The 19,863-nt window shown below is 35.7% G+C and overlaps 1 protein-coding gene across 3 annotated transcripts in view; it reads right to left on the reverse strand.

Moving 5' to 3' along the window:
* Positions 1 to 2,790: 2,790 nt before the first annotated feature.
* ZPBP (zona pellucida binding protein) overlaps positions 2,791 to 19,863 on the reverse strand; it is a 43,456-nt gene continuing 26,383 nt past the window's right edge. For 2 of the 3 annotated variants that reach the window (XM_088150115.1, XM_088150114.1), the window contains 5 exons: positions 15,856 to 16,005; positions 11,707 to 11,925; positions 9,747 to 9,823; positions 7,416 to 7,593; positions 2,791 to 2,972 (listed from right to left, as the gene is read on the reverse strand). In XM_088150115.1, the coding sequence (XP_088006241.1) occupies positions 2,878 to 2,972; positions 7,416 to 7,593; positions 9,747 to 9,823; positions 11,707 to 11,925; positions 15,856 to 16,005 (719 nt within the window). In that variant the 3' untranslated portion in view covers positions 2,791 to 2,877. The remainder of the gene's footprint in view (positions 2,973 to 7,415; positions 7,594 to 9,746; positions 9,824 to 11,706; positions 11,926 to 15,855; positions 16,006 to 19,863) is intronic. The other variant, XM_025174507.2, reaches the window with a different exon arrangement.

Consider the following 19,863-nt stretch of genomic DNA (forward strand, 5'->3'; position numbering starts at 1 on the left):
GTGGGCGTTTTGCTGCCGCAGCACACGGGCATTTTGCCACCGCGGCCCGCGGGCGCTTTTCCGTCCAATGCGTGGTCCGCAGACGCCAGAACAGATTAACGGTAATTACATTGAACCTTATGGGAAAATTTGCTTCGGGGTGTGACCAAATTCGGAGGGCGGAATGGATTAACCGTATTTACATTGAACCTTATGGGAAAATTTACCTCGACTTGCGACCAACTCGACTTGCGATCAGAGTCACGGAACGGATTAAGTTCATAAGTAGAGGTACCACTGTATAACTATTATTTCTATTGTAACAAAATAATTACAAAGCAAACAGAATAGTTTACAGGAATCTACACTGCATTGTCCCACTTACTGTTTCATATTACATGGCAAAGTTATTTTGCAGTTATAGAAAGCTGTAGGAAAAGTTCTGTAATTGAATCAACAATATGTCACATACTGCTATACATACCAAGTATTAACATAGAAAAGCAAACTTCTCTCTGTACATGTCCAGTAATTTCAGAAATGAATCTACACACACTGGCAAACCAATGCTGATTTACTGCCGAGTTTTTAAAGTGATTACACAAGTGTAGCTGTTTTCATGCAATTCCACTCATGTCAATCTGAAAATTTTCATGTTTGTTGTAAATGTTGCTCTTCAAATATTCTCTCCCTCTAAAGGTGAAAACTAGAAGAGCACTCCCTAATTGAAAATTATTGGAAACAGTCTTTGAGATTGATTTGAAAACTCTGAAAACAGTTTGAAAATAGAGCAGCTGAACTGATAACAAGGCCTGCATGATAAATTCATTTTATCCTGATGGTGTGATATGTGTATTGTGTGCCATCACATGTATGGACTTAATTCAAACTACTGGTTTCTTTTCAAGCCAGATTTGTCTTTCTAAATGTAGCTTCCCAGACCCTAACATTAAAACATGTAAACTTTCTCTAGACCCATTCACCAAATAGGTGAGGTAGATCACCACAAGAAAGACGACTCTAATAGTGACAACCCAACACAGGTCTACTTAGCTCCTGATGTTCTTCCTCACCAACAGTTTATTCAGACATTCAAAATAATGAATAAAGTACTAGATAACTATCAACCATTTGCCCATATCCCCTTTTTGGTGAAACATTTAGGACAGAGTTTGGCATTAAAGCTGGAGAAATCAACTTTTTAAACTCACTGTGCACTTGGATTTTCATCTGGTTTTGGGATTGATGTAGTATGAATTGCCTTGATTAGAGGAAAAGGAGTGTGCAATCCTCTTTGTCTTGTTTAACCCAAGCCCTGATAACATCATCCAGGATATCAACACATTTTTAAAGTCATCTCAGGTTTGAAAAGTATAGCCACTCACGCTGTATCCTGTTATTTCAATGTGTCCCTGAACTGCAGCCATCAGGGTGGGGGAACAGGGGGAAGCAGAAGTCTCGCAATGCAAGCCCTGCCTCTTTTGTATCTGCATTGTACACACAGTGTGATGTTGCATCTTTTGGATGAAAGCAGCAAGCCCTGCAGATGTCCATGCCACTCTGATTTACATAACAAAGTGGTATATAGTTTAAAATTTAAAAATAAATATTATGGACCTATTTTTTTTTCCTGCTACGGTTTTAATATGATGCAATAATACTGTCCTTTTCTTTACCATTTTATTTTGTGGTGTTCATTTATACACCACAGGAATCTGATTAAGATTACTGACAGTGTGTATGTGTGTTTTTACATGTGGTTGCCTCATATTTTGAGGATAAAGGTCAGTATGCATATTTGCGTATTATATCCATTGTAGTTATAGAGACATCCTCCTTTATTCTGTAATTTCCTTTAGTGCACACTTTATATGCAGTCCTAGATGTAGGAAATGAGGAAACAAAAGGCAGTCAGCTTAAATGACTCTATTGGACAGCCTTTCTTAAGCTTCTTAATATGTCACCTGGATGTTTGGCACAGTGCTTATTAGTAGCAGAACATTTTGGCCATGTGTGCATTATCCAACTTGAAAAAGAACCAGTAATGTTATTTGTGCACAACTTGATATTAAGAAAGCACACTGAGTTTTAAAAAGTTACAATTTTCTATTTGAAGAACTGTAGAGAAGAATAATCCAATCAAAATAACAGATCACTGACAGAACAGGATAAAATGAAGGCCAATGGCAAAATTACTTTTGTAAGACAGTAACTGATAAATGCGTAAGAGCACAGAGGTTTTTCTTATCAAATATGCTCTGAGCCTCTAAACATCCAAAAGGAGAATATGAAAAACATTTTAAAAAGAGTGGTGAATGTGGTTTTCTATTTATTTCAGTTGGAAGGGAGCTGGTTTCTATTGTATTTTAAGTTGTAGTGTAAACAAAATCAGTGGAAACCTTAACAGATTGATCTGATGTAATGAGTACTGCTTATTTTTTCTTACATAGTGTTATTTAATAATTTTATATTGAAAAGCAAAATAAATCTTAACAGAAGCATGGAACAACTCATTTTCTCCTCACGCAACACTGAAGTGGTTAATCAGCAAGTATCAGGATCTAGCACTCTCTGCATCCCGTAAGTGTATGAGAAAATGAAGATGATTCCTATTATTATGTTGTCATGACTCCTACCTATGGTGTTAAATTTCCTAAGACCAAAGAAACTTGGAAGGTGCCCCACTTGGAGCTAAAATATAATGGCATGTGTCAGAGATGCAAAACTGCCAGGGGAATGTAACAATTTTTTTGCCATTGATCACATATTATTATTATTATTATTCATAATGTAATATAAATCACTTAGACATTTTTGAAAAATCCTTTTATTTTGATTACAAAGATATAAAGCACATGAATGTTACTGAATATATAGCAAAAGGATTATGCTGACATTCTAGTAACAATGTTTGGCTCCATATGCCAGACTTCTGTTGCACTGAAGACAATGAGTTCCTTCATGAGGGTTGAATGATCCTGGACTGCAAACCACTATAATAAAAGAAAGCAAAACAAAACAAAGAAACAAAAATAATAAAATGTCATGAAATGCATTACAATTTGCTGTAATCAAATGAAGATTCCAAGTTCAAAGCAATTAACACTTAATTGCTTCAAAACTTTTTAATAAGTCTGGTCTACTTGGGATTTCATTTCCTAAAGTGGGGTTTCACAAACACAAAAATGTTTTAAGAAACAAATAAAATAAAATAAAATAAAAGAAATAGGAGGCAGAAATAGCCAAATATAAAAAGTATAAGACAGCCATCATAGGTGAACAGAACTTTGAAAAGATTCCATCAATATCAGCAACACATTGCACATAGCTAACTTCTCTGCCCCATCCCATCATATTCTGTTTGGGATTTACCTTCCACTGTGGGAGTAAATACAATAATTACAGGTATAGAACATCTAGTACTATATTTCTTCTGTATTTTTGTATATTGTGTGAAATCTCAGATAAATGTTTCACAACTGGTACCAAGCTGAAATAAGAATCCTTTAATGTTATGGATCTGCTATTTATCATTATGGTTGGTTTGGTTTGTTACGTGGATGTGCTTTCAACAACTCTTATGAGCAAAACCACCAAAACCAGGTCCTTGATTGGTGTCTCTAACAACTTAATGTCAAAGAACTTTAGCAAATGTGGTAAGACAACTTCAAGGTCTGCATTGTTCATTTGTTCCCAAAACTAGAATATTCTTGAATATGCTCTATATGCTGAAATTGAGAGTTTGCATTCTTCCTGGTAGTCACAAAAATTCAAGTTTGGGGAACTCGTCTACATTTTCTTCTAAAGCTCAATTTTTTCTATTTTAAAAATGGCAAATTTAAAGGAGAAAGAAAAAATGCACTGAAAAGAAATATACTTTTTAACAACAAAACACCAAACCAAGACAAGAATAAAAATAACAATTTTGGATAATTTGTAATCACAATATACTAATCTGCACTCCTGTTTATCTTTTTTCTGGATATGTTTCAACTGTTTCAACTTAAAAAAGATTTGATCAGATATAGCCCTTTCAGCTTAATCATGGTTTATTAAACTGAAAATGAGACTTTTGTCAACTGATTCCCCCCTGCCCTTTCTCTTATGTACCAGAACTGAAGACTTCAGGAAATTTTTAACTAACAATTTCCATTTATGTCCATACCATAAAACTATGGTTTAATCTTGGAAGAAGAGGAGGTGCAGGCATAGTGTTCATACTCAAATTCATAACTCTTGGTTTCTTACACCAAGATTGTTGAACATGAACTGGTCCCAACTAGTCATTGTAAATATCTATAGGATTCTACATCAAAATTTAGAACTGCAACAAACAAAATAATTCCATACTATTATTTTAGTCTCCTAGGTGAAAGCAAGCTATAAGCAAAAGTCTAAGTATGTAAACTGGTACTGACTGATATCTATGCTAAAAACAAATATTTCTTTATACAATGAACAACTGCAACTCAATAGCCTTACAGTACCATAAAATTCTAAAAACACTATTTCAACCTGACAAGTATAAGCATCACAAAATATCCTACCTCATGTATTTTATGAATGCCTGGCATACTATTTCATACCTCACAAATCTTTTACTGTACTAAAACAAACTCTTGTGTCTTGTGACATTTTCTGATTCCCATTTTCAGAACAAATACAATATATATTATATTCTATAATTACTCTTTATAGAGTAATGCTACTTCCATTCCCCTTTCAAAACATAAAAAATGTAACCATATTTTAAAGTCTCCTTCACAATAGATTCTGCTTCAGTGCACCAAGTTAACCTAGGATGGCTATACTAGCAGTCTAGAAGTCTGCCTATATTGGATGTAATTTGACAAAATAAATGTCTACTCATATAACATGAGTTTTGGAATAAGTCCTTAATAATAATCCTGAAAAAAGAACTTGTGTTGTGTTTTTTTCCAATTACACTCCAAAATTTTACTTAGTCAATCAGCATAAATAGCTGTGATTCTTCTTTTATATCATTTATTCAAACTTATTCCATCACAATCAACTTTGCATAATAACCAGTGTTGAATTATACTATTTCATTAGCAAAAAGTAAAGGTTAGGCACTGAAATTCAAAGAGAAAGAAGGGGAGAGAAAGAAGAAAATATCCTAAGTACCACTGAAAATGTTTCATTGTCTAAAGGCTTGATGCATTAGCAAGCACTCTGTTTACTGGCAAAAACATAGCTAAAATTAACTTAGGAAGGCTTAAGTCTAAGAGATTGAAGGTAGTTTTACTAAGATTTAGCCATGGAGCAGCAACTCACATACTTACATAATAGATATGATCACAATTTTTATGTTTTAGTTGTATAGTGCACATTCCAATTTTCCAAGGTTATTTACTGGTGGGTCTTCTAGTACTCATCTTTGAAATGTTCCAGAGCTTAAGACTTTTGGTGGAAGCCCTGTCCATGCCACAACATGTCATATAAAAGGGAAGGCCTCCTCTCAACTATTCAATCCAATAACCACCACAGTGGACTGAATCCAAGATTCTGACCTTCAATCCAAACAAAAGGACAGACATGTTCTCTGAATTCAAATTGCAGAGAAGTACCCAGCTCTTTCTCATTTTAGTCTCTAAGATTCACATAGATGAATCCACATTCTCACCATGAAGTGGGTAGTCTAGGAGAGTACTGAGGACAATTTTGCAGAAAGACTACATCCTGCTGACATCACAGTTTGAGGCAACGTCTGATTAAATTTGAAGATTGCAGCCCAGCAAATTTACAAAAGAAGACTACTACTCAAAAATAAGGCTGACAAAGCCACTATCTGAACTGAGTATCTCATGAGCACAGGACAAGGGTGTTTCACCAAATCACAGCACTAATGAGTAATACTTGTTACCCGTTTCTGAAATTCTGTTATAAGACAGGGAATCTGCACTTAATTCTGCCATAAAGCAACAAAATCTTCAGATTCTACCTCAAAGAAGCAGTGCATTTTACATATCAAGATCAGGCAGAGAGCACTCTGAAAGTATCAAAGGCTCAGATGAGACTATTTGAAATTTAAAAATGGATGACTATGTATTGATTTTGGAATTTGTATTCAATTCAGGCTGGAGGCCACCGTTCTTCTTGGCATGGTGAAAACCTAAAACCAAAACTTCAGACATAATTGACGGAAGAATTTTACTTCATTGAGAGAGTGGAGTCAACTCTCCTAAGAGGGATGAAAATGAATTCTAAACAATAGCCAAAGGCTATTATCAAAAGGACCCAACTCTCTATTGTAATAATGTCTCTCACTTGAAAGAAACTCTGCCCGATTCCCCAGGAATAGGATAGAGTCCACTATCTAGATACCTGGAATGATCAGCAAAGGAAATAACTGGATTGCTAGTCTATCTCCAAAAGAGTACAAGCAATTGTTGCTGGGAAGGCCATATGCTTGGCTCCAGAAAAAAGGATTTGCTCATAATCGATCATATCACCAGTTTTAGAGCTGAAGAGCCTACCTCCCTGAATCAGCAAGTTTTCAATTCTAGACTGAGACTATATTATAAGATCAGTGGATTGGAGTCAAGTGTGCTATCTCAAGGCAGTTGAGCTTGCAACAGATCAGGACCACAGTCTGCAGAGGGGCAAGCAATAACAGTCTGCCGCTTTGCAATATTGCAGTTTTGGCATGAAAAACTTCCATGTTCATTGCTTATATTCATGAAGAAAAAAAAGGGCAAGGTTTTTCACCACAAAAATGACTCACCCTTAACCAACAGGCCTGATCATTTGTGATTCAGAGACGAAACACCAGGCACATAGAGCTTTCAGCCAAGATATCAAGCTTTCTCCCTTTTTTTAATTCAGTGGCATTTAAAGCTTGGTACAAGGGAGACATAGTGATTGCATATAGTGATTGCAAGAATCCCTACTTATTGAGAGGAGAACCCCACAACAAACCTAAGAAAGCACAAGGAGTAGTCTTTTAAACACTGTTTTCACAGATGCAGCACTTCCAAAAGGCAGCCCTAAGAATTCTTAACTCCAATCCTTTGGAGTAATCATCACCTATTCTACAAAGAGAGGAACAAACCAATGTATTACCACAATGGCAGTCACAAGACATCCGGTGTGGTTCATATTATATAGCATGGAAATGGGTCCCAGCAAAAAGACTTTACTCTGGAAAATTTTGACTTTTTTTAATAGCACAGAATCCATCTCTATGAGCCACAATGAAGAAATACAAACATGTTACTCTATCATAGTAACCGACTCATTTGCAGCTACATTCCATTTTCAAGATATTCACCATGAACTATGCAACCAAACCCTAAGAAATATTATCTAAAATTGTCACAAGCAGTAAACCTACTGATACTATTGTAATAAAAAGTTAACCAGATAATTCTTTAAAAAATCTAGTAATCCAGAAAACAATTATATTTCCAACCTACCACAACAATTAGGACAGTCTGGATGTAGTAGAGAATTAATTCCATAGCCTGGAAAACAGCGATTAACCCACACCATTTGCAGAGTGCCTTCAATGTAGTATATTTCAGGTAGCGGTGCTGTTCTTTTTCCAAGAACTTCAACTTGTTGGCTAAAAAATTTCTCTATTAGGTCTTTTGCCTGAAGTAAACAGAAATTACTTTCTTGGGAAAAGATAAAAATCAGCATTTTTCTTACTTGCTGGATAAAAATAAAAAATACAGAATACATCAATTACATTAACTCAGTGCTGATCCTTGGGTAATATATTTAGTGCAATACGTGATGAATAAACATTCTTATACATGACTAGAGAATGCCTTCATGACATGCTGGTTCAGGGGACTGTTTGTGGAGAGAGATATAATAGCACTGTTCAATTCCTGAAAGGATGTCAAAGAAGTCAAAACTTGTCCCTTCTCATTCCAGAGTGCAGGATGTGTAATACTGAATGTAAGTTGCAGGATAACAGAAATACAGAATAGTAGAAAAACTAAAGCATTTTTACAGTGGAACAATTGCCCAAAGAGGTGGTAGACATCCAATCTTTGGATGTGTCCAAGAAGAGGCTAAACAGCCATCTTTTTTGATGTTTTAATTGGGTTCATACAATGAGCAGCAGGTTGGACTGAATGGCCTAAGTGGCCCATTCCAACCATGATTCTGTAAAAGGAGTCTGGATGTCAAGATAATAAATGTTTATGATGGCTCAGAGAGATATAACAACCTTGGCTCCAATCATCAAATCTGATGGGATCAAATTTCTTGGTTTGGCCTGGTATTCAAATAACTACAGACTTGGTCAAAAGTGAGAATAATTAAATACACCTCTCCAATGAGAGGAAGCCTTCAAATCTCTCCCAATTACTCCTTCAATTTCTTTTCCTTTGGATGATGGATACATATATTTTATAAGAACTGGATGAATATTTAAGCCATTACACTTTTCTATGCCTCAGGATTTTTTTTTCTCCTGGCCTCAATAAAAGATTGGCTCCTAAAGTGTCCAGAGGGAGATGTGGAGGATTATTTATTTATATATGGCCACCCAACTAAAACCATGTACTGTGGGCAGCATATAACAAAAAAAGAAACAGCAATTAGGAAGCTGAATGAACATATTCTTTTGGGCTCACATTTAGCTCTTTTCCTGGAAGAATATTTACATTTCTTCCTTTTTCCCTTTTCACCTTTTATAGGGATAATGATCTATATTGACAATTGAAAGATTTTCCCACTCTCACAAATAATAAAACTTTAGTCTTCTGAAAACTGATACCCTTTTCCCAGTTAGGATAATTCTTGGGGTAACTGTTCTACACTGGTAAGAGCTTCTATTCACAGTTTTGCTATGATGTTTTTCCTGGTTTGGGGCCAAAAAGACACTAAAGCTGAAAGTATTTCTTGAAGTATTCCATCCAAGCTACTGGACTCTCAGATTTCCATTTTGTGGGCTCCCTTCCCTGACCTGTTAGCAATAGGAAAGAACTGTCATGGCTTAACAAGAGTAATAGCCTTACAATGAGTAAGAAAATACTCTTATTTATAATTTAATTATAACTCGTACTGCAGCCTTCTCAGATGGGTGCTTATTCCTCTCCCTACCTTGCTAATGAAAGGTAAAGAATCTGGATCACTTACAGGGAAGTGTTCACTCACCAGGATTGCAACTTCAGTGCAAATAATCAATAATAACATAGCCCTTCTTGGTGCCTTGCTAAACAGTGGTCAGCTACCACACAGCACTGATATAAGCACACCATCTCAGCTGGAGACCCTAAGGGAATGAAGAGGTCCCTGGCTGGCTTTCCATAACTTTCTCCCCTTGCTATTGTCATCCATTTCTACCTTTATTGAAAGAAGTAAATATTGAGGGAAAGAGAAGAGTTAATATCCTAATGCAGCATTTTATATTCTCTTCTATTAATGAATGATGCCCACCCATTTTTACAGAAGAAAGTAATGGGATGGATGCAGAACCATCACCAAGTTGGAACAAAGTCTAATAATTTTACATACTGATCACTGTATCTGAAATGAGGTTTAGTTGTTTAGTATTGTCATTAACTGATTTGACAAAACTCAAAGAGAACTGAACTTGCTGCATGAACCTCTCTCTTGTTCCATCCCATATTCCTTGGTAATAAACTACATTCTCACTCTTTTTAAATCAACCCTTAACTACTTATGGAAAAAGAATATTAAAGCTATTTATTTACTTTTGAAGATAAACAAGAAGGAAGAGTAAGTACATTCTTGTGACGTTCCTTTTTTTTCTGGTGGATTTATATTACCTTTCGTAATCTTCTTGCTACATCACACACACTTTTCTGACACAGAGTTTTGCCTTTTACTGCTTCTAGAGAAGAAACTGTAAAAAAGTTTAGCTTTACAAGGGGAAACTGTATGTACTGTACAGCATAAATATTCTTGTTTGCCAAAGGAAATTAACTTTATTCATTTAAAAGACTCCTTTGTATGAATTTCAAGTCCTGGTGACTAGACATCCATGTCATTTTCCCGGCAACACTGCATAAATAGTGTGCCAATGACATCTTCAAAGGTATTTTTTCAACATCTCAATTTACTGTGCAGCCCTGTATTTCCTGGTTGTCCCCCATCTAAGTACTAACTTGGTCCATGCTGCTTGGGTTTTTGAGATCTGCCAAGGTCACCAAGATGTTCTCAGCCACTATGTCATCCATTGAAAAGCAAACTTTTAAATAATCACATAATGTATTCTTTTTTAGATTTTTTTATCCTGCCTCTGCTGCTTTTATATAACTCAAGGCAGTGAACATATCTAATACTCCTTCCTCCTCCTACTTTCCCCACAACAACACCTTGAGGTGAGTTGGGCTGAGAGAGAGAATAACTGGCCCAAAGTCACCCAGCTGGCTTACATGCCTCAGGTGGGGCTAGAACTCACAGTCTCCTGATTTCTAATGTATTTAATGTATTTTTAAAAACTTTTACACATAAAAGTATGCTGCATCACCAAATGTTACTTTTATCCTCAGTGTATATGTAAATCATGTAATGAACAATGTATTTTACAAGTATGTGTTGTATTCAGACCTCAGACCTAGAATACATAAATTAAAAGCCAAAGTTTTTAGGTTGAATATCGGGATCTCTATTTAAAGGACAACCTTGGAAAGTATTGTGTCCAAGATCTGTAACAGCACATGGCACTAGACTAAACAAACCAATGATCTGACTTGATGTGGAACAAAGGAGTAAGACTGGGACTGAAAGACCAACAGAATGTGTAGGTATAGGAAGACTATATGTTAAGTGAGTAAAACATACAAGCCTACAAAATGTATTTTCTACTTATGTGAATAATCACATTTTCCAATGTTATCCAGAGTTTTGTTACCCACTGCTTATCTTGCATATCTCTGCTTAGTAAATATGAACCTCATTATCTGCAGTAAAGAGTTTCACTTACCCATCGTTTTTGGAAAATTATTCTGTTTGGAGAATGACTTTTGGGATGTTTTCTGGGTGTAATGTACAAATGCACAAAATGATAGGATTTTCTGGATGGGTCAAGTATATTTTTTCAAAGTCTTATCTGTGGTTATCAGACTTGAATAGAACTCATGCAAATAATGAGGATCACTTGTATTTCAAATCCAGGTTGCCAAAGTCTATACTTTTTGCAATGAGTATTTACCAACATGTGCATGCAACGTTCGAACTTCACACATTTGGTGATGGACTCCAATCCACAGAAGCTTGTGCCACAATAAATATGATTATGTGGGACAGTCTTTCTCATTTCTTGATATATGGCATTCAATTTCAATTATAGCTTATTTTGGCAATTTTTACCAAGTAAACTGTCTGTTTCCACTATGGTCAATGATAAATCTGTGCATGTATAACTGTTCATTTCTTGCTAAATACATCAACATTTTGGAGAACTAATGTTCTATTACTCAGTAGTACAAAATTATGTTTTATTATTGCAAGTATATAACAAGGCAAAGAAAACTAAATAAAACTGCTCTGCTGAAATTATTATTTCAGTCATAATGTACTTCCTTAATGTATAATTAAAATGATCTGGTCATTTACTGAATCAGCCAGTTATCAAAATTATTCAGTTATATAGTATCAACTAACATCTCAAATTACTTTTTACATAACCTCTGTCAGATATACCTTCAATAAATGGGACAAAAATTGTTTTCAATATATCATGAAACACATGTATCCATGAACAACTCTTCAAATTAGTCTTACCTTTAAAAGTAAAGAAGATCTCATTTTGCATTCCAGCTCTCTGCATTTTTACATGATGGCATTCAGACTTCTGTAACGAAACCTCACAGGCTAGCTCCACAACAAGCTTGGCCAATATCTGAAGCAACTTCCTTTCAAAAGAAGTATTATAGATACTATTGCAGGGAGCTGAATGATATCGTGCTGTAAACTCATAGTAAAAGTTAGGATCAGAATAAGCTGCAGGAAAAAAATCACAAGTTTAGATTCAAACTTTTTTTTAAAAAAAGCAAGATACCAAGTTAACATTTTAAACAGCTGATTAAGATGTAAAAGTATTGCAGTAATTAATTTTTAAACAAGAATTGCACCAAATATTATCTCCCTAGAATATTACACTCAGGATCCGAGCAGCTACATTAGGTACACTTAAGTAGTTGACATTCTCCTGTGGGATCTTTTTCTTCTAAACAACAGATTAAATTTTATCCAACTTCTGTTAAAATATTGTTCATTGTTCAAGAATCACAAGATTAAATTTCTTGATCACAACTCATGCAATGTTAAAGTTGAGGTTTATACACTTAATTTTTTTAGTCTGTTTTTAATTATCAAGGATTGTATACTAATTAAAACATTAGCTTAAGAGCAGAGAGATCAAGACTGAAAAATGCATTTAGCCATGAAAGTACAATAGGTAATCTGAGGCCAGATACTAAAACTCACTATCTTCCTCAAAGACATGCTGTAAAGATAAAAAGGAAGGATTCTACCACCTTGAATTACTCGCTGGAAAGCTGTGATGTAAACGTAATTCATATTTTCATGGGAAAAGATTCATACAACTCAAAAAGTGATCAGGAGAGCAGGATTTCTACATTAATGTACATTAACAGTAGCATACCCCATTAAAACTAGAGCATTATTTTTAAACGAAAATGGAGAAAAGAAGCAAATATAAATAACATAACTACAAACAACAGCACATTCAAGCATATATATATATATATATATATATATATATATATAGTGATTTTATTAAAGTTTGTAATTACAACAGCAAAAACTAATACAAACTGAAAAAAGAATAGAGTAGAAAATGCAAAAAAGAAAGAAAAAAGGGAAAAAATAGAAATAGAAAAGAAAAAAAATAATATAGTAAAAAAAAAAAGAAATATATAAAGAAGTGACTTCCCACCTTCATCACAAGTATCAACAATTTTAGTAACTTATCATCTTCTCTTAAAATAAAACAAATTATCTCTTCTTCCCATATCCCATCTCTTATCAATATATCTATTTTAACCTTGAACAAATAAACCAACTTTATATTCCTTCCTTTTACTTCTAACAATCTTAATCTTTAATCCCTTCAAATAATGTCATAGAACTTGATTTCTTTTCATTTTTTCTTTGTCCCTTCTTACAAAATTCTTCAAAACTTTAAGAAGCCTCTTTTGTAAATCCAATACAGGAAAATTATCCAGGTTACTCTCTTGGTTTGTTGTTTGTATATCCCTTTTAATTATTAAGTCATCAGCCAGTTTCTTTTGTATGTCAGTGTAACATCTTTTTCCATGTCATTCTTGTAGTCTGGCATTTTAAATCCACTTTCAACTGAGTCTTGATCTTGTCAGGTAGGACTTGTTCCTCTTCCATAACTTCTTTTAGACACAGTCTATCTATAGAGGCAGACACTATTAAAATTAACTTCTGGTTCCATTGTTCAAAAATATCCTTCAGTATGTCCAATGTTAAAATATTTTGCTTCATTCTGTAATTGTAAGTCGAGTTTGAGTGTTCTTCTCCTTTAATTTTAATCTTTAGTTCCCTCTAGTGTCCAATTTTTACAACAGCACATTCAGACATTTCCATATACACTGGAGAATAGGATAAATAATAAATAATGCCTGACTTAGCTCATCCATGGTTATTGGTATTTCCTCTATGCAGTTTTTTACCAGAGTAGAAGAGATTAAAAATTGCCACCACTCTCACAAAATCCCTTCTAAGAAAAGGGATCAATGAGCATGGACACCCTAATTTCCCAAGGAGCTAGACCTGTTGAGTTGTTCCGCTATGATAGAGCTTAATTTCACTCCAATTTCTATAACAGTATCAACTAATATGCCTAAGGTAATGAATTGCCCAAAGCAAGACCCAAGTTCAAGAAACAATTTTTACATAACAAAGAAGGCCCCTACAACATATGGAAAATAAGAACTGTTGCCAGAGTAAATATTACTAAGAGTAGCCCAATCCTAACAGATAAAGAATTAAATGTTTCTGAGAAATTTAGATACCTTTTAGCACCATTAATTAACAATCATTGTATATTATTTTAAAATAATTAGGGCTCAATAACATTTAACTGAAGACAAAGGGAACAGTTCTATTAGTTGGACCAATTCAACCAATACATAAATAGGGGAAAAAACCCTAATAAAAATAAATCATATTATATCATGATCAAGGCACAACTTATTAAGTCTTAGGCCTTGTTAAAACCTAATTTTTGCCTTTCCATGATACATATACCATCCAAATCCATGGCTTATTTAAACCACAATTTCCATTTCTATCTAAACTCAGAAACTGTAGAGTAAGGAAGATGATCTTGACAGAGATATACAAGTTCTGCTGTCAAGGCAACAAGGGGTAAAACATTTTCTAAGTCCACATGTCCAGATAATGTTCAGAAATGGCTCAGACAGATGCCTCCCTAATTCAATGGAGTATAAGGAGGGGGAGGCGATACCATACAATCGGACTTGCATAACTTTGTTATTATAGCCAATCTCAATAAAACTAGCTTTAGCCTTCCTGTGGAGTTGATCTCTTGGTCCATCTACCTAGTGGGACTGACATAAAATACAACTTAAATTCCTCTTTACTAAAATCTGAAAGTCTAAGAAGAGGGTTTAAATAAACTTAGTTGTCCTGATGTAATAGGAAACTATTTGAAATACATCTCAATGCCAGTAACCTGCAAGTTTTTGGGGAGGGGGCAGCTTAAAGAGGAAGTATGCAGATATATAATTTATTCACGCTATGGTTAATTGCCTAAGATCATTCTATCTGAATCCAACCATAGTACAAACTTTGGCAGTGATTTCTTAATTCTCTAGTATAGAACGAAAATGTTGTTATTCAAATACTCCTCCAAAGGGAAGAAAATAATATTTTAAAGAAAGGTAGTTTGATTTTAGGGTGCACTATGTTTATATTATTATGCAATACTGAATAGGGTGTACATGAAACAAACAAAGCCCACATTTTGTTTCAAACTTAGAATTAAACAACTAATAAACTAAACATTCTGTTCTTTCAAAATGTTTCAAGCAGCTTTAGTCCTAATGAAAAACTCAAAACATTCTGCACGTTCTGCCATATGGAATAATGGCGACTTGACACTAGGCCTTCCTTCCTTGTCTTTTATTCTAGGACCACAGAAGTAGGTATGGCAACCATGAATGCCAGCTACTGGCCAAACCTAACCCTCCTCCCCAAAAAAGGGGGGGACAGCACAACACACACTGAACACAATGCATAAACTCAAACTACCTCATAGGAAATATTTTATCAGGCAGGCAGCAGTATTTTTCCTATCTCCAAAATGGTTCTCAATATCAGAAATGTGTTTAACTATCTCCAGCCAATGGCAGCAGTGATTGAAACTGCATAAATATAGCTCCATAGCTTCAAGCTCCATAAAACCAACTGCAAGACGTGGAAACCTTTGCAAATATAGAACAAAGCACTCCATGTTGATCCAAACTTGAGAGAAAACTCTAAATCACACAATGTTTTATTTGAAGCCTGAGAAAAAATTCTAGAACTCAGTTTTGCTACAAACGCCAAATACTTGAAACATGACCTTATGCTGGAACATTCTGCTTACCCCTAATATTTGAGCTATAAATTAGATGCTATTTTTCTACTTTCTGAATTAGTATTCTTGCTACATTTTTAAAAGAAGAAAAAAACTAGGGGAAATGTATAGTCTTATGTATATATTCTATGCAAGGATATTTAAATACCAATTGTTCTGATTTAGTTGATTAAAGATCAAATGCAGCAACACGTTTAACTATGCAGTGAATTTCACTATATAATTTTGACAAACCAATTAAACATTGAAAAGCATAAAAGGAGAGTTATTTATCTCACCATAAATAACATATTTGATTAAATAACTTTTTTCTTCTTGTTCAGTAGTAGGCTTAAACACTAGGGAACATGTGTAAATTCCACTCATGTAAGATTTGAAATGTCGGAATAGAAGAGTTCCTGTTGGTGATATTGTCACAGTTTCATTTCCTGTTTTGAAAAGAATAAATTTTGTTTTTTTAAAACAAGGTATCTCAGACTATAGCAACTACATATTTCAATTATTTAGTCTTGGTCCTAAAATATATCACAACCACTTATATTATTATCCTTTTAGTAAAATTACATATGCACATGTTACTATACAATTTGATCCTAATATTTCTAATATTAAATTAATAATAATTTAATTTAAAAACTACAGTAAAGCCATAACAGGTAGTCCTTGGGTTATGACCACTCATTCAGCAACCGTTCAAAATTACAACGGCACTGAACGAGGGAGACTTGCAACCAGTCCTCAAAGTTGTGGCCATCACAGCATCCCTGCATTCACAAGCTGTGGTCACATGATTGCCATTTGCAACCTTCCCTGCCAGCTTTCCAGAAGCAAAGGGGAAGCTGGCAGAGAACAAGTCACTCCTGTAAATCATTCCCACCACTTTTTCTCCTGAGGAGCCCGACTACAGAGCCCCTGGGATCTTCTACTCTGTAGCACCCCCGACCTGCCCTTGCCAACCCAACCCATGCCTCCCAGCACCTGGCTGCAACCCTTGCTGGCCCACCTGCACTCCCCAGCACCTGCCCCATCCTCCATACTCCTTACCTGGGAGTCCTGCCTCTTCCTGCTTAACGACTTGCACAAGGTTAAATGGCAACAAGGACTATCATGATTGCCACCACCGAATAATGCAGTCACATGACATCGTATTTTATGAACACATCACTTAGCGACGGCAATCCTGGTCCCAATTCCCATCATAGCCCAAGGACTACCTGTACTAAGACAAAACCTCCCAAAAGAGAACAGCACCAATTTACTCATATGACCTAAGAGCCACATTGTTTTCTGGATCTCAGAAATGTCTGGGATTGACTCATACAAAAATAATATGACACTGATCCCTGGTCTCTCTCCTGGGTATAACTGTTTATCAACCCAAGTTAATGAAAGGTCCTTCTTCCACAGATATTACATGGCTGCCCAACATTAATGCTAAATAGAGGAATATCTATTCCTCAGACTGATGCAACCCCATCCAGAAGTCCAGCAAATGAGCAATAATTCATCTCTGAATTTTGCCGCAGCTTGTTCTACCACATCCTTTACAGTCTGAACATCCATCCCTGAACTTGCAGGAAAACAGAAATACAGTGGTACCTCGGGTTATGAACGCCTCTACTAATGAACATTTCGGGTTACAACCAGCTTCGGCAGGAAAAATTTACCTCGGGTTACAAACTCGCCTCGACTTACAAACCGGATCCGCAGCCATTTTCCCTGCTGGCACGTGGTCGCGGCTTCCTGTGGGCGAGGTCACGGTAGCAAGGAGACGTTCGGTGAGGCTTGTGGTGTGTTTTGTGGTGTTTTGCGAAGGTTTTGGTATGCGTGTTAGCATGGCTCCAAAGAAAATGCAGAGCAGGCTTGGCAGGAGTAAGGCTCTGAAGAGAAAATTGCCTCGGGTTGCGACCAAATTCGGGCGGGGGGTGGAACGGATTAACCGGATTTACATTGAACCCTATGGGGAAATTTGCCTCGGGTTGCGACCAAATTCGGAGGGCGGAACGGATTAACCGGATTTACATTGAACCTTATGGGAAACTTTACCTCGACTTGAGACCAACTCGAGTTGCAACCAGAGTCACGGAACGGATTAAGTTCGTATCCCGAGGTACCACTGTACTGCTGGATGTCATCCGTGTACTGATGCCAATGAGCTCCAAACCCCATGGGCCTTCTCAAAAGCCTCAAGTACACATTAAATAACAAGAGAGACAATATGGAATTTTTCAGGATGCTGCAGAAAAATTCCCAGTAGTCAAGCAATATTTACCAATACCATCTTTTGATTGTTTCCACAGTGGTAACAGCCAAGCCACAGCATAGTAGCGCCTCAAATGTCCATCCGAAAGGTTACTGCTCTCAGCAGTATCAAAAGTCACTGAGAAATCCAGAGTAACAACAAGCTGTATCCACCATTTCTCTCCCACTACATTCCTCTTTGGGGAACCAAAGCACCTCCATGCCAATCTATGTATAAACTGAAACTAGACTGGAAAGGATCCAGATAATTGTTTCCCCTAGGAGTTTCTGGATCTGCAACATTATTGCTTTCTCTGTCCATATGGTTAAATAAGGAATATTGGATTTAATAGCCTATGGGTTGTTAAAATTAGGTAACAAAGCCCTCACTACTACATTTTTCTATTAAATGAACTACAAGGTTTGTATACTGAAAATTCTCAACAAGATTTTTCTGAGGATTGGTTGGTCAGGGTATTAGAATCATCAGTAGTTACAGGAAATCATAGTAGATACTATGACATGTCCCCAATTCCAATACTGTAACCAATTCAAATTTTGATGAACTGAACATATTTATCTTTAAAAAACTTTTAAAAATGTTTACACCAAAGAGGTAATTTTATTTTTCAACCAGCTAAAGGATATTGATGAAGAAAAAAAATCTGACAAAAATATTATGCAATAATTATTTTTTAATCCAATAAAATACATTTACTTAAATGAAAAAAAAAATTCTAGGAGAATAAAGCATTCTAAAACCTCTCTCTCTCTCTTTCTCTCTCTCTCTCTCTCTAAATTAGTACTATTTGCCTCGCTGACATCCAACAACCAAAACTGCCAATAACAATGTTACAATGTCATTCTGGGACAATAAAATCTAGAAAAAAATGTTTGAAGTAGTTACCAACCTGGACTCCAAAGAGGTGCATTCTGGAGCACTGGAGAGAACATCAGAATGCTTGCCCTGCCTCACTACACTGCAGAATAAAATTAGTATGGTACGATTCATTCACCTCAGCAACACACTTTTATTACTTATTCTCACAGAAAGGTAGAAAAGCTACCTTTACAGTGACAAAAGTATCCAATGAATATTGCCCAGTTTCCTCTTTTATGCCCATTTGTCCCTTGCTCTGAAAAGTGAGTTCTTTTATAGAGGAAGAGCCAAAAGATGTCATTAAAAACAGGTCTGTTTCAGCTTAACATTTCAAGTGACTGGAAATTTGGAAGCAAAAGGAAAAGGGGAGGAATGCAAAGGGTTTATTTTATTTTACATATTTAAATTACTATGAAATGATATTTAAAGTGATTTCCAAAGTCAACAAAATAATAAAAAGACTGCAGGAAAAGCAGTTTAAGTCATAAAACTGTGGAACTGTGGAATAGTGGAAATACCAATAAAACTCTAGCCACCAGTCATTAATTTAAAGCTGGTACAAACTAAAATGTCACCTAAATTATAAAATTAGTGTTGACAGCTAAACTTCCCATGTCACTAGCTACAGTGGGGCAAAAAAGTATTTAGTCAGCCACCAATTGCGCAAGTTCTCCCACTTAAAAAGATGACAGAGGCCTGTAATTTTCATCATAGGTATACCTCAACTATGAGAGACAAAATGGGGGGGAAAATCCAAAAAATCACATTGTCTGATTTTTAAAGAATTTATTTGCAAATCATGGTGTAAAATAAGTATTTGGTCACCTACAAACAAGCAAGATGACTGGCTCTCACAGACCTGTAACTACTTCTTTAAGAGGCTCCTCTGTCCTCCAGTTGTTACCTGTAGTAATGGCACCTGTTTGACCTTGTTATCAGTATAAAAGACACCTGTCCACAACCTCAAGCAGTCACACTCCAAACTCCACTATGGCCAAGACCACAGAGCTGTTGAAGGACACCAGAAACAAAATTGTAGACCTGCACCAGGGTGGGAAGACTGAATCTGCAATAGGCAAGCAGCTTGGTGTGAAGAAATCAACTGTGGGAGCAATAATTAGAAAATGGAAGACATACAAGACCACTGATAATCTCCCTTGATCTG

This window comes from Python bivittatus, unplaced genomic scaffold, assembly GCF_059951505.1.
Source record: "Python bivittatus isolate LINGU-HERP-01145 unplaced genomic scaffold, Pbiv_v1 ctg000610_np1212, whole genome shotgun sequence".
Lineage (NCBI taxonomy): Eukaryota > Metazoa > Chordata > Lepidosauria > Squamata > Pythonidae > Python > Python bivittatus.